We start from the raw sequence: 12,030 nt of genomic DNA on the forward strand, positions 1-12,030 counted from the left end.
CTTTATTTCGAATGTAATTTTTTTTGTGAATTCAAATTTTATGGGACTCATTTTTCGGTGAAAGAAAACGATAGAGTCCGGCCGCCTTGTCTGACCGTTGTGGGCGTTGCAGTCAATGGCCCATACACCCATTAGGCATTACCTTCCAAAATTAGCTTAAATCCCACCCACTATTGTGCACCCCATAATATAATATCACTCCTAATTCCTATTACGTGTTCACCCATAATTGAGATGCTAAAGTATTCTTATCCTAAATAAATAGTTAAGAAATTTAATTATATTGGTCAAAATCAAAGAGACTACTACCCAACATGAATTTTGTTTTTCACGCCTTCTGTCCTCAAATGGATTAGGTGGGTTATTATAACCCCTATGACTTGTAAAGTACTAGCAGCCTTTTATTGACAAAAGAAAAGAGAATGTTATATATGCTATATTCTTTGGCCGATCATATTTCTCAATCATTGCATCTACAAAAATTCTGTTTTTACACTTAATTGAAGGAGAATTACCAATCGGATATGGAGAGAAAGTTAATTGATGAGAAATTAGAGAATACTGATTCCAGTTCTGAGCTGATTAAGCAATCTGCTGATGAAATTTCTCATTTGGCTATCGACATTGGAGGTAAATTGCTGGGTTTATTTGCTCTTTTTTCTTCTGAGATCTTTATTTTTTTGTTCATTTATTATTTTATTTTTTACTTTTATGTTTTTTTGGTGTGGGAATTCGAAAATGTTAGTGCCTTTTCTGTTTGCTTTGTAGAGTTATGTTGGCACTGCTTTCTAATTGGTTCAACAGAATTTAAGAAAAAAATGAAAAAGATAAAAAGGAGAAGAAAATATCAATTCTTTTTTTCCACTGAAAGTCATTACTTCAGTAGTTGCAAAATGAACCAAGCTAGTACTAGAATATGCTGCATTCTTGACCTCATAAGAAACAAGCTTAGTATTTTGATAAGTTGAACTGTTATCTAGTTTTAGAAGTCACTTGACCTCATAAGAACCTTAGGTATCATCACGGGGATGACTTGAATTTACGAACTTACATGTGGTTTGCAAATTATGTAAGTCTAGGTTTTACTGGAAAAATAGAAAGATATATATGGTCTTTTCCATGATTGAACTCTGCCAATGGGAGGTGTACACTTTACTTGGTTTTAGTACACTCAAGGGTGTGGCCTAATGGTAATGTAGTGAGTTTCCTTGGAGACCGGGGTTTGAATCCCAAGACAAAAAATATGGTGATTTCTTCCCATATGCCCAAGCCTTGGTGTATAGAGTTACCCTGTGCCTGTGCTGGTGGGAGGTAGCTGGCAACCCTTTGGAATTGTCGAAGTGCAAACGAGCTGACCCGGATGTCACTTGTCATTAAAAAGAGCTTGGTTTTAGTGGACACAGACAGATAAGATGGATAGGTTGGTGTATTAGAACATCCAGAAACTTCAGCAAAACTTCTCCACGATTTCAGCTGCATAGTACATGAATTTGTATAACGCTGCTGGGGACTGACTCAATTGCTTGTTGCTGATTTCATAATGAGATGAACTCACAACTTCTTTTATTAGTGTTAAAACATAACTAAGTAGATAAAGCTTTCCTCTCTCTAATATAAAGCTTTCCTCTCTCTAATATTATAAGCTTAGACCAAGGGGTCACACAATGAAATATGTATCAGATAAAAAATTGATCAGTATCTCCAATGTGCACAGTCAGATAAATAAGAATCTTTATAGGATTTTGCTGGCTTTAAGAATGTCTCTGTTAACAACCAATATTTTGAGGACCAAATAGAAATGCTAAATGAAAGGACCTTCTCCGTTTGCAGGCTCCCTCATCAAAATTGTATACTTTTCAACCAACAGTAAGTGCAGCACTAATGATGAGGCACCAACATTACCAAAAGAAAGACAGGAAGTTCCCAATGGAGACCTTAACCATCACATTCTTAGTGGCGGACTTCATTTCGTGAAGTTCGAGACAAGCAAGATTGAGGACTGCATAAATTTTTTGTCTTCCAAGAAACTTCAACAGTGCGGTAGGTTTTCTTGTGGTGCTTACACCCTAGATGTAACTATTTTTTTGGGGTGACTTCTTAAATTACAAATCGGCATGCATGTAAACTTATAGGGGGCTTGAGTATGAAGAAGAATTTTTTTGATAAGTGAAGAAGAGAATTTATCGTTTCACCTTTGGCTATAAGTAATTTTTTTTTTTTTGATAGTGATAGTGGAAGAACAATATTAAAGTAATCGCTAAGTTAACGTGGCACAGAAAACAGTAATACAAAATTTAAACTTTGGGATGGTAAAAACAATTTGAATTCTTGAAAGTGAAGTGTACAGAATAGTACTTCTTCCATTATCCTAACCGTAGTTAGTAATTTTTTTTTTTGATAGTGATAGTGGAAGAACAATATTAAAGTAATTGCTAAGTTAACGTGGCACAGAAAACATTAATACAAAATTTAAACTTTGGGATGGTAAAAACAATTTGAATACTTGAAAGTGAAGTGTACAGAATAGTACTTCTTCCATTATCCTAACCGTAGTTAGTAATAATAGAAAATATGATTTATATGTCGTTGCAGTTAAGTTTTTAGGTATCTTGGTCACTTTAGGAATCATATGCCCAGTTTAAGAGAACTTCGCTTTAAAGTTTATCAGGTTCTTATACATCTATTTATTAGGTTGTATTATGCCATACCCTTCCTAAATCTTATAGATTACAATGATTACAGGTGCTCAATGTCATCATTCTCATGCTGTTGACAAGATCAAGATTAAGGTAAAGGAGAATTTCAAAAGATGTTGGTTCTGTTTCCCACCTTTTTTTTTCTTTGCTCAATTTGGTGATTATAGGAGAGCCTTCCTAAAGTACTTCATAGGTTTCTGAAGAATTTTTATAGCCTAAAACCTCATTGGGAAGAAATAATATCTGTCCCCATTGTGGGATGAAACGAGCTTTTGGAAGTTCAGAAAATAAACCATGGTTTTTCTGGAGAAGATACTCAATGATAAGTACCGAGGAAGCTATTGCCTTGCAGTCATCTTCTTCTTAGAATGTACTTTTCAAGTTAAAACTTCTTGAAAGTTAAGTTTTTATAAAGACTCCCAAAACAAAAGTTCTCACGTATAGACCGTTGATTGCCCATCATTTCCTTTCTCCTGCCTCTGTACATCTTTTGACTCTTTTACTCGAAAGTAAAGAATGTGAATCGAAGAGCGGAAGTTAACTTTCAGAATTGTGCAAAGTAATATGTTAGTGTCCCAGCCATTTGTTTCCTTATATTATCTTGGGCAATCCTCACATCATGAGCTAGCTTTTGGAGTTGAGTTAGGCCCAAGGTCCATTTTATTATCATGTAAGAGCTAGGCCCACCCAATTCTTGTTTCATCCGATGTTGGGCCCCTATATTATATTGCCCATGTTCTAGCTGGTCGTGCAGGGGGTGTTAATATCACACATCGGCTGCGTGGGAGGCCATTTGTTTCCTTATATGGTCTTGGACAATCCTCACCTCATGAGCTAGCTTTTGGGGTTGAGTTAGAGAAAGGTCCAATTTCTTATCATTATATCTTCTTACATGGCACCATTAACCTCTAAAGTTTGCGAGTTAAACTGTTAAATGATAAAATCTGTTTATATCCTTCAACCAAAAATAAGTTACTAGTCATTTTCCTGTTCTATCTCTCTGTTGTTTCTGTTTATCATAGCCTCGGGCCTTAATTACTGGGTATTGTTATTGTATGTCATCTATTTTATGGTTTTTATGCTTCTATTATTATTTTTATGGTTTCTGCTAACGTTGCTGATGAATTGTCTCTTCTTGTTTTATTTCCGTCTTCCTCAGCCGAGGGTCTATCGAAAACAGCCTCTCTGCCCCATCGGGGTAGGGTTAAGGTCTGCTTATACACTACCCTCCCAGACCCCACTTTGTGAGATTTTACTGGGTCGTTGTTGTTGTTGTTGTTGTTGTTGTTGTTGTTGTTGTATCTCTCTCTGTTGTTTCTACCTTTTTTTTTTCTTTTTTCTGTATGAGTTTATAGACTCCAGTGCACCAAAAAAGGTAGACTCTTAGAGTAAAGGGAATATTTTGAGCTAAAAGGAGCAAAGAGAATGTATTGCTTCCTTCAAAATACATCCAGTCCTCTGCTAAACATTTTAGGCTTTATGCACTCCAGAGCTAGGGAAAGAAAAGCAATATGTTTGCAATTTGGAGGCTGTTAGTTCCTTTTCTTTCAAAAGCCCTTCCGTCTTTTCTCCAAATGGTCCCATCACGGAGTTAGGAAATTTGTTTCATCTTGTCCCTATTTCTTCTCTTGGACCCTTTTTGGCCCCAGAAAAGCTGTGACACATTGGAACATAAAGCACGAGCAATTATGTACAACCTTCCTCTTTCTCTAAATTTCTGCCATTTTATAGCTTTCCATTTCACTATCCACACAAGATTTATTGCTTTGATAATTGTGGCACTCATACTGCCAGTTGTCGAAATTCATTTCTCCATCTAGAAGATCTCGAACAAATTAATAAATAAGTAAACAAATTAATAAATAAGCTCCCTCTCTAATATAACATAAACATGTACATAAGGTGGTTTACATCTATCAATATGGTGTTAGAGCAAGTAGAGTTCTTCAATTTGAGTCTCACCACCAATAAACAAGATAATGCACGTGCTTGACTAACAAAAAAAGAAGAGGCCACATGTGAGGGGCTTGATGTAGACCTAAAATAGATAAATAAAAATGTACTCCGCAGGAGCTCCTCCTTTAGCTCCCTTGGTGATTCGAACCTGCAACCTCGGGGTTGGAGGTGGAGGGTTAAAATATTGCACTGAAACCCTTGCATGTATTACAAGTTTCTGAAAACACATTAATCAGGACTGGTAGATGTCCCTCTACCCATGGTCACATTAAACACATTAAACACATTATCTCTTTTAGGGGTCATGACACCCATGGTCATACCAGTGCTGTAGTAGAATTTTTTTCTCACAATATTTATAGTATATTTATATGGTGAAATGCTAAAGTTGAAAACACCGTGTAACCTTTTGATGAGTTTTATTCTTGAACAGGCAACAGGTGGTGGAGCTTTCAAGTTTGCCGATCTATTCAAAGAAAAACTTGGCATAACTCTGGACAAGGTAGAGGAAATGGAGTCTCTTGTTGCTGGAGCAAATTTTTTGCTTAAGGTGGGTTTTTTGTAGCAGAAATCTGTATTTGGTTAGTACTTTTTTCTTCAGATATTTAAGTCTGGGCACATGAATTCCTTTCTAAAAATAGTTCGTATTTTTCTCTTCTGCCAATCTTCAGCTTTGTTTATCTACTTACTCTGAATTAGTCCTGGACAGTATTTCTGGTTCCAGGAACACGTATGTACTTTCTCTATGTTAATTTCTTGCTTGGGGATTTGATTGTGTGTGTATAGCCAAATTTACTTGGTGTATATTAATTTATTATGATTCTCTGCTGCTTCTTGATGGAATGCTGCACCCTCAAGGCTGCTAATAGATTGATGAAGGCACATTTCCCATGGAAATAGTGGTTTCTCTTTTCTCTCCTCTGTCCAATATATAGCTGAATTGAGTACAAGTAGCATATGAAATACATTCTTGCTTGGTATGGTTCATTTCGACAGTTTAAGGTAAATAGAGTACTTGTTACTTGTTTTAAGGACAAAGAATCTCTTTACTGGGTCTTGAACATGAGACCAAGACGTCTACAGGACTCAACACTCACAAGTGAGGCTAAGATCTCAGAGGCAACAGAAACCTTCTCCATTGCATACAATTTCCTGCTCTTTTCTAAGTTTTCCTAAACAGTATAACATAACAGCTCATTTGACATATTCCTCTTTCTCTTCTGCAAGTAGGCTGTCAACCATGAAGCTTATACATATATTGGAGGACGAAAGGAATACGTGCAGATTGATCAGAATGACTTATATCCTTACCTCCTTGTCAACATTGGGTCTGGGGTTAGCATGATAAAGGTAAGCTTCACAGATTAGATTCCTTCAATTCGACATAAATGCTAATTCACACTGATCTTCAGGGTTAGGACCTGCAAGGACAATATAAAAAGTTGAGTTTACCAAAGCTCTCCTTATCCTATTTCCCACATGATTTAGGTGACATTCCATAAGCTTCATACTGGTCCTCTGTTTTCCAAATGCAGTACCAAGTTGGTGCGTTTTATTGCTTATGTTATACCATTCAGGACAAGAAGTTAATCTCCTGCATATTAGTTAGCAGACAATCTATAAAGTTAGCAGACAATCTATAAATTAGAAAATTAATATCTAAAACCCTATGTTATTATTTTCTTTGTTAATTTGGTCCATTGGAATAAGGAATTTACCTTACTTTTTTTCATCTGTGAATAGCCACCTTCGGAAATGTTATTGTCCAACTAACTTTGATGTCAGCAAGATAACATTGGTAGACTACTTATTCATTTCACAGGCATGTATAAATGATCTTGCCCAAGAACTTGACAAGACTCACTAAGCAGGCTCTGCATTGGGCTACTAAATGAATTGCAGAAGTACTGATAGTTTAGGTTTCATAGTCATCTAGGGCTGGTGAGCTTTGATGGGCTGTTAGATGCAGAGTGATATAGAAGAACTAGAACAGTAGTATAAGGCCCTGAAGTAAGAAGATTTTATACTTCATAGTATTTCTACATGAGTAATACACACTTGTGAAGTGAGTTGCTGGAAACCTTATCTGACTGAAGCCAAGAGTCAAGAAGCTTTTATAAGTCATAACTTCTTTTATATATCTCCATTATAGAATGAAGAGATTCAATCTTAATTTTATCAAGACCACAGTGATATGTGCAATTAATTATGAATTTTATGCATTTTGGCACTTCATAGACGACTCCCTCTATGTTATATCAATATTTTGTGTTTAAGCCTTTTTTAGGTAGATGGAGATGAAAAATTTCAGAGAGTTAGTGGAACTAGCGTTGGTGGTGGCACTTTCTGGGGCCTAGGAAAACTTTTGACTAAATGCAAAAGGTTATTTTCATTTCTGTTAAGTATATGATTTTCAATTAGTCAATTGGTTTCTTTCTGCGGAATTTTCTTATGTGTTTGTATTACAGTTTTGATGAGTTGCTGGAATTGAGCCATCAGGGAAACAACAGAGTGATAGACATGCTCGTTGGAGATATTTATGGGGGAATGGACTATGCTAAGGTATAAACTTTGTTGTGTAATGTATTTCCTTCTTTTCATTTGGATAAGTTGCAGTTTAAACTATTCAAAGGTCTAATATGTCACATCTTGGATATAGAAGAGTCTAGATGAGTAATGGGAGGAATATGTGGAGTAGAATAAGGAGATGGTCCCCAAACTTCAATCCAGGTTGAGCAATTTTTGTCCCAACTTACAATTTGTGTCCATCGCATCAGGCACAATCCACTATGTTTTGTCTATAAAGGTTCTCTTATTATATCAAGTTAGGTGAAAATAAATTCGTTTTTGATCATACAAGAAAAGCGGATGACACTAGTAAGAGTGAACTCTGCTTGTGCCATGTCATGGCTTGAAGTGTGAACAACAAAGAAAAGATAAGTCCAGTCGACCTCCCCCTCTAGCCTCCTTTCCTCTTCGTTCTGCGTCTCCTTTTGTTCACCTTCCTCCAATCTACTTTCTGTTTCTTTCCACATATGCTCTGCCACAATTAGACCTTTATGCAGGTGAATATTTAAGGCTAGTTTGTTACAGCTTTCAAATTCATGGTCTTCTTGTGTTATTCTGTGTATACTTTTTTTTCCAATTGACAAATTTCATCCTCCGGAGTGCATTCTTTTGTCTTGTATTTTCTTGCTAATAAAGGGTAGCCTTGGAGCAACGGTAAAGTTGTCTCCTTGTGAGCTATAGGTCACGAGTTCGAGCTGTGGGCTTCTGAAATGCTTATTTCGTCCTCAAAGTATGGGTGGAGTCACATTTTCGTTCCCACTTCTCAAAATGTTCTTTTTAGTTTCCCTGTCGATACTAGAACACAGAAAAAGAAAAGTTTCCAGCCTTGATGTTCGCTTTGGACCAATGCCGGACCCAATTCGAGAGTATTTCTCTGGTATTGCTTGATATATATGCGCCTACCCATTACAAGGTGGGAATTTGGAGAAAAGCCATTAAGGAAAAGGGTCTAAACTACCGCTCTACTGTACGAAATATCTTAATTTTATCCTCTGTAATACTTTGAGGCCATTCACACCCTTTTCATTAGCAAGTCATTTCAGTTGTTAGTTGTTATAGATGAACTCCTTAATTTTACAACGAACAGTTCCTTATTGTAGCGACGTTTCTGCTGTTGGATGTTGGCCAAGTAATTGAAATCTATCATAAGAGGAGTTGATGAATTTTGTAAATTTAGTTCCCATATGTTCAGTTGTTCTAAATGCTCTATTCAAATACCAGAAGCTTCATAATATTCAGGGTGATTAAGAATTTAATGATACATGACAGATCGGCCTTGCATCAACAGCCATTGCCTCTAGCTTCGGTAAGCCGGTCTCAGAAAATAGAGAGCTCGAAGACTACAAACCAGAAGACATCGCCCGGTCCCTTTTAAGAATGATCTCAAATAACATCGGACAGGTAATTATGTGGGTCATGAAGTTTCTCTCAGCTGCATCTATAGATACATCACAATGTAGTTGTTTCCTGACTGAAAAGACCAATCTCTCTCTCTCTCTCTCTCTATCTATCTATATATATATATCCATTTCTCTGTATTAAGAATAATACTGGTATCTCCAATCAAATGGAAATACCTGTCCTTCATGATCTATTCCTTTGGGAATATTTCTAATTCAGAGGAGCACCAGACTGTAGTTTTGTACTGTTCCCATTCGATATGTGTTGCTTACCATTCTCCTCTCCCATAAGGATTCAAATAAAGAATTGAAATAAAACATAGGAGAAGAGCAGATAGATAGTCCATCCATTACTTATTGGATATCTTGTATTGCACAACATTTTATCATTACATGTCATAAGTTGTCAAATGGCATTAAATATTGGAAGATACTAATATCTGATATGACTTCTGTGCTTGTCATTATTCTTTTCCTTGCTAGAAACTCTTAGGTGGTGTTACAGACATGCATCTGCTACTCTGCTCAATGAAGTTGTACTTCCTATTTTAATTTTAAGATGCTCTCTTCTGTCATGAAAACATTTCAGTATAGTGGTCTTCATTATAAGAATTTCTTTTATTTAAGTGGATGCACTCTTCTGTCATGAAAACATTTCGCTATAGTGGTCTTCATTATATGAGTTTTTTAATTTTATATGAGTGGCACCGAGTTGGTCTAAGGTTTATTCTGTTAGTTATCTTGCTTTAAAGTGATGCTTTGCTGAATTAGAGTGGCAAACTTGAACACCTGAATTAGTTGAGAAGTCGGAGTTAGTAATCAGCACTCATGAAAAGGAAGAAATATATGGCCTCTCCTTCCTATAATGTAGTTGTTAAATTGTAAAAAAATCATTTTCTTATCGTTGCTGACTTTATTCTTCAATTGGTTTTGCTTTCCTAGATTGCATACTTGAATGCTCTTCGTTTTGGGCTCAAGCGCATTATTTTGGGAGGTTTCTTCATCCGTGACCATGCTTATACAATGGACACAATTTCTGTTGCAGTTGATTTCTGGTAATTGCTATATCCACTTATACCCAGAAAATTGGTATTTTCTCTTCTACCAAGTTACCAACTCTAAGAAAATAAAGCTCCCATATTTTTTTTTCTTTTGAATAACATCAGTTTCTTAGTGATGAATTGGTGTGTGCTTTCTGGTATACATTCATCGGTTAGCATACTCTTTTAACATAATAGATAAATAATGCTTGCTGGTTGCTGCTAAAAAGTGGTTTATCGTCGCAATTATTATACTCTCTCCTCAATTGAAGTTAATAAATTTGCTCAATGTGCAGGTCGAAGGGTGAGGCAAAAGCAATGTTCTTGCGGCATGAGGGGTTTCTTGGAGCTCTAGGAGCTTTCATGAATTATAAAGATGGAAATGCTGATTTGATGCCCCTTCAGTTAGTTGAGCAAACTCCTAAGAGTTCAAGTTGCATAGTAGATAGGATTCATAACTCTACGCGCGTGCACGAAAATGAAAGTGGTGCCCTAGATTGTAGATTGCGAGTTAGTAGCTCATTTAAAATTTATGATGAGGTCAAAAGGTGTTGACCTAAAACATCTAATGTACCAAAGAAAAAAAATGTCAAAAGAAGTTGTTGTTTCTTGTCCTGATCTAGGTCAAAGGGCTAGAACAAATTTCAGGTTTGTATATGTGCATATATGTATTTGTGCTTCAACAAGGGAATGAAATTTGATATCCCTTCGTTTTCTAACCGAGTCGTGGAAAAATGAGAAATGTTATGTACACTAGTTTAGCAGCTTTTGTTTCAACCCTTTTCATCTTAGTGTATGACCCAAAAAATAGATCTTGATTTTATACCATTAGATTTGTTGAAAAATAGGGTTAATAATCACTAATTATTAATGTTCAATGATAGATCTAGTATTCTACAATGAATATTTAATGAATAGCTTTGAAGATCACAACTTGGAAGAATAGTTGAGCAATAATGACTTGAAAATATAAAGGAAAACAATAAATGACAATAAATAGCTTTCAAACAGTAGATGAGACAAAGATAACCCGACAAATATGAGTTCCCCAAGGATCGGGAGAAGGGAATAATAGAAGAAAATTGTAAAGTCAAGATAAAATGAGAATCTCGTAAAGAGAATGTTGGTGAAATCTTTGACAAAAGGTCAAAATATCCTTTTCTAATTTACATATTTTCCTATTTATAGGAGTACATGGGCCACAAAATTCTAGATAGTACAACAAAATGGAATATTCATAAAATATTCCCTAGGAAATCTAAATTCTAAGGTTGACCATCTGTCACGATCCCAAATTCCCACATTAGGATGTCGTGGTGACACTTAATCCCTAAGACTAGGTAAGCCCAACACATGCTGAGTTAATAACAGAATTGAACTATTTAATACTTAAACATAAACCAGTAAATAACATACATAGCTGCAAACGACCAATAGTTATACATTTCTCAAAACGGATAGTATGGAGTCATAAGCTCTACTAATATACACTAGAATTTCTAAATACAATATTGTCCTGAATTGAAGATAAATAGCAGTAAAAATAATATCCGAAGGTGACTCCAAGGCCTGCGAACGTCAAGCAGGTTTACCTTGAAGTCTCCCCGCCGCGTAGACAACTCCCAACAACACGATCAGAAGTTCCTGGGTCTGCACAAAAATGTGCAGAAACGTAGTATGAGTACACTACAGCGTTACCAGTAAGTATTAAGCCTAAACTCGATAGAGTAGTGACGAGGCTAGGTCAAGACACCTACTAGACATAGAAACCTGTGCAGGATATATCATAATGCTAACAATAGAAAGATCATCAATGGAAGACTAACAGCGGAAAGATTATTGATTTGCAACCAACAATGAAAATAATAGGGGTACAAATGGCTGCAAGAAGTAGGCGGGTAATAAAGCAACAACATAATCAGAACACAGGTGAGATATGAATGAACCCAAATAATGGAAACAAATGACAACTCAATTAATCAAACGTTCCTAACGCATGTAATTACAACAAGAATTATCCCGAGGCACCACACCTCGTAACCACAAATCACAAGCAACAATTTTTAAATCTTACACGTCTGACATCCGTGCCCACAATAACAATCACCTTCACACGGCAAAGCCCCATGTGCTACCATGTACATTGTATTCATGTCAAATATTAATTAAGATGATCGAGAGATGCATTTAAATACAATAAAGCATAGTAACAATCCTAAATAAAGTAAGGCGTCAAATGAGATAATAAGTTTATTTTAGAAATCAAATAAAGTAAAATAAAGTACAAGTTATATAAAATAGAGTATCAGATGAGTTTAGTTTAGAGATTAATAAAATAAAGTAAAAATATCATGTTTAAACAAAGTAAAA

At 35.8% G+C, this 12,030-nt stretch overlaps 1 protein-coding gene across 1 annotated transcript; it reads left to right on the forward strand.

Moving 5' to 3' along the window:
- The first annotated feature begins 345 nt into the window (after positions 1–345).
- On the forward strand, positions 346–10,379 carry LOC104239551 (pantothenate kinase 1). Its single transcript, XM_009794207.2, has 10 exons — positions 346–630; positions 1,831–2,040; positions 2,743–2,789; positions 5,086–5,202; positions 5,883–6,002; positions 6,940–7,034; positions 7,121–7,214; positions 8,490–8,621; positions 9,563–9,675; positions 9,957–10,379. Exons 1-10 carry the CDS (start codon positions 525–527, stop codon positions 10,213–10,215), a joined length of 1,293 nt encoding a protein of 430 aa, XP_009792509.1. The 5' UTR covers positions 346–524; the 3' UTR covers positions 10,216–10,379.
- Positions 10,380–12,030: the final 1,651 nt, after the last annotated feature.

This window comes from Nicotiana sylvestris, chromosome 10 (genome assembly GCF_000393655.2).
Source record: "Nicotiana sylvestris chromosome 10, ASM39365v2, whole genome shotgun sequence".
Taxonomy (NCBI): Eukaryota; Viridiplantae; Streptophyta; class Magnoliopsida; order Solanales; family Solanaceae; genus Nicotiana; species Nicotiana sylvestris.

What these genes read in the sequence shown, in the direction of transcription:
- LOC104239551 (XM_009794207.2), top strand. Translation starts at nt 525, where the DNA reads ATGGAGAGAAAGTTAATTGATGAGAAATTAGAGAATACTGATTCCAGT. An exon ending in CTTTTGACTAAATGCAAAAG is followed by an intron (nt 7,035 to 7,120) that starts GTTATTTTCATT and finishes TTTGTATTACAG; the next exon opens with TTTTGATGAGTTGCTGGAAT. An exon ending in TCTCAAATAACATCGGACAG is followed by an intron (nt 8,622 to 9,562) that starts GTAATTATGTGG and finishes TTGCTTTCCTAG; the next exon opens with ATTGCATACTTGAATGCTCT.